Here is a 2201-nt window from a genome sequence, read left to right as displayed (position 1 = left end):
GCAGTGACTGGCTGTTAAAGAAAAGGCCAGCCTTATGTTTCCTGAGTCTGATCTGTGTCGGCTAAGTGGGAGGGACAGAGCAGGAGGAGGACCCAGGGAAGGCTGAGATCCTTCTTCCTGTTCCTGGCCAGCAGCCCCACGGTAATGAATCTGCTTTGAGGAAGGAGCCCTGCCTTGCCCTGCCCTGCCTTGCCCTGCCCTGCCTGTGGAATTGTCCTGAGTCATCACTTTCGCCTGAGGCCATGGGAAGAAACCATTGTGTGGCAGGGAAGAAGGTGGCCCTCAGCCCAGGCCTAAACCAGGGAGGCCTGGGAAAATGGGGCCAAGGGGTGGGTGCAAAATGGCCACGGCAGGGGCTCCCAGCAGGCTCAAGTCCTGGAGCTAGCCTGCCCCATAGTCCTGTCCTCCCGGTGTGAGGGCGTGAGGGCCCTGGTGCATTGTGCCAGCCAGCAGGCCCACAGCGAGAGGTCTGAGGAGGCCTTTGGGGATAGCACTGTGGGTGCCTGGGGAGAGACAGGTGTTGGCAGGAGGGACAGCCCAGGCAGGCTAACAAGTGGGGCGGGCCTTGCTCACACCAGCCGCTGGGCGGGCTCAGGCTGAGTTTCACTTCCCGCCACTGCTGCCAGCAGCAAGAACCAGCTGGAGAGCGTGCAGCACCCTGAGTCATTGCTGCCTGCCTGCTACTCGGTAAGTGAGGACCCCCGAGGGGAGGGGGTAGGGTGGGAGGGCATGGATACCTGCCCCACCAACCCTCACCAGACTAAGCGGGCACTAGGGGGAGGAGCCAAGCCTTCCCCTGAACAGAAAACAGTGTGCTGGTCCCACTAAGAAAGCCACCCCACCCTCCCTGGCTTCCTGCCCTGGAAATGGGTCCTGGAGCTCAGCAACAGTGCCTGCCCATGCAGGGAAGGCCAGAGGGGTGCTCCTGCCCACCCCACCCCACTTGCCTTACCTCTTATCACTGGGCACTCACATACCCACCACCCACCCCATGCTCCTCCCCAGGCTCAGCGGCAGATACCCACCATGGGCTCGCAGGCCTTGCCCCCGGGTCCTGTGCAGACCCTCATCTTCTTGGACCTGGAGGCCACTGGCCTGCCCTTCTCCCAGCCCAAGGTCACAGAGCTATGCCTGCTGGCCATCCACAGATGGGCCCTGGAGAGACTTCCTACCCCTCAGGGGCCTCCTTCAACAGTGCCCCCACCACCCCGGGTGCTGGACAAGCTCTCCCTGTGCGTGGCTCCGGGGAAGGCCTGTAGCCCTGCAGCCAGTGAGATCACAGGCCTGAGCACACCTGTGCTGGCTGCACATGGGCGTCAATGCTTCGATGCCAACCTGGCCAACATGCTCCGAGCCTTCCTGCAGCGCCAACCACAGCCCTGGTGCCTTGTGGCACACAACGGTGACCGCTACGACTTCCCCCTGCTCCAGGCAGAGCTGGCTGTGCTGGGCCTTGCCAGTGCTCTGGAGGGCGCCTTCTGTGTGGATAGCATTGCTGCCCTGAAGGCCCTGGAGCAAGCTGACAGCCCCTCAGAGCACGGCCCAAGGAAGAGCTACAGCCTGGGCAGCATCTACATGCGCCTGTACGGGCAGGCCCCACCAGACTCACACACAGCCGAGGGTGACGTCCTCGCCCTGCTCAGCATCTGTCAGTGGAGGCCACGAGCCCTGCTGCGGTGGGTAGATGCTCACGCCAGGCCCTTCAGCACCGTCAAGCCGATGTACGTGGTCACAGCCTCGACTGGAACCAGCCCAAGGCCATCTGCTGCTACGGCCACGGTACCCCTGGCCAGAGCCAGGGGCACCAGCCCCAACCGTGGTGGAAACAGGAACCCTAAGCCCCTTTCCCCAGTGAAGAGCCCTGGAGCCCCACCCAGGGAGGGACTGCTGGCCCCACTGGGCCTGCTGGCCTTCCTGACCTTGGCAGTAGCCACGCTGTATAGGCTGTCCTTGGCCATACCCGGGCAGTAGGCCAAGAAGGAAATTCTGACTAATAAAGACCCTCCACAGCACCGAGTGATCACTCACTTCTACCCACCGTGGCAGCCTGAGAGCCTCCCACACTTCTGCCCACACTGAGACACCTGGGGCCGGGGGCACAGGAAGTGGCAGTCTTTGTCCATCACCCTCCCTAGCAGGATGGTCAGACGTCTGAGCCCAATAAAAGTAGGGAAAACAAGGAACTTCAAATACTGGATGGA

General features: G+C 62.3%; 1 protein-coding gene across 1 annotated transcript; it reads left to right on the top strand.

Annotated features, from left to right (window-relative positions):
• Positions 1–549: 549 nt before the first annotated feature.
• Positions 550–2185, top strand: TREX1 (three prime repair exonuclease 1). The gene is made up of 2 exons (XM_004283898.4): positions 550–687; positions 1006–2185. Exon 2 carries the CDS (start codon positions 1027–1029, stop codon positions 1969–1971), a length of 945 nt encoding a protein of 314 aa, XP_004283946.1. The 5' UTR covers positions 550–687; positions 1006–1026; the 3' UTR covers positions 1972–2185.
• Positions 2186–2201: the final 16 nt, after the last annotated feature.

Source organism: Orcinus orca, chromosome 10 (genome assembly GCF_937001465.1).
Source record: "Orcinus orca chromosome 10, mOrcOrc1.1, whole genome shotgun sequence".
Classification (NCBI taxonomy): domain Eukaryota; kingdom Metazoa; phylum Chordata; class Mammalia; order Artiodactyla; family Delphinidae; genus Orcinus; species Orcinus orca.
This window is presented reverse-complemented; position numbering and strand designations above follow the sequence as displayed.

Coding starts and splice junctions, on each gene's coding strand:
- TREX1 (XM_004283898.4), top strand. CDS start 1,027: ATGGGCTCGCAGGCCTTGCCCCCGGGTCCTGTGCAGACCCTCATCTTC.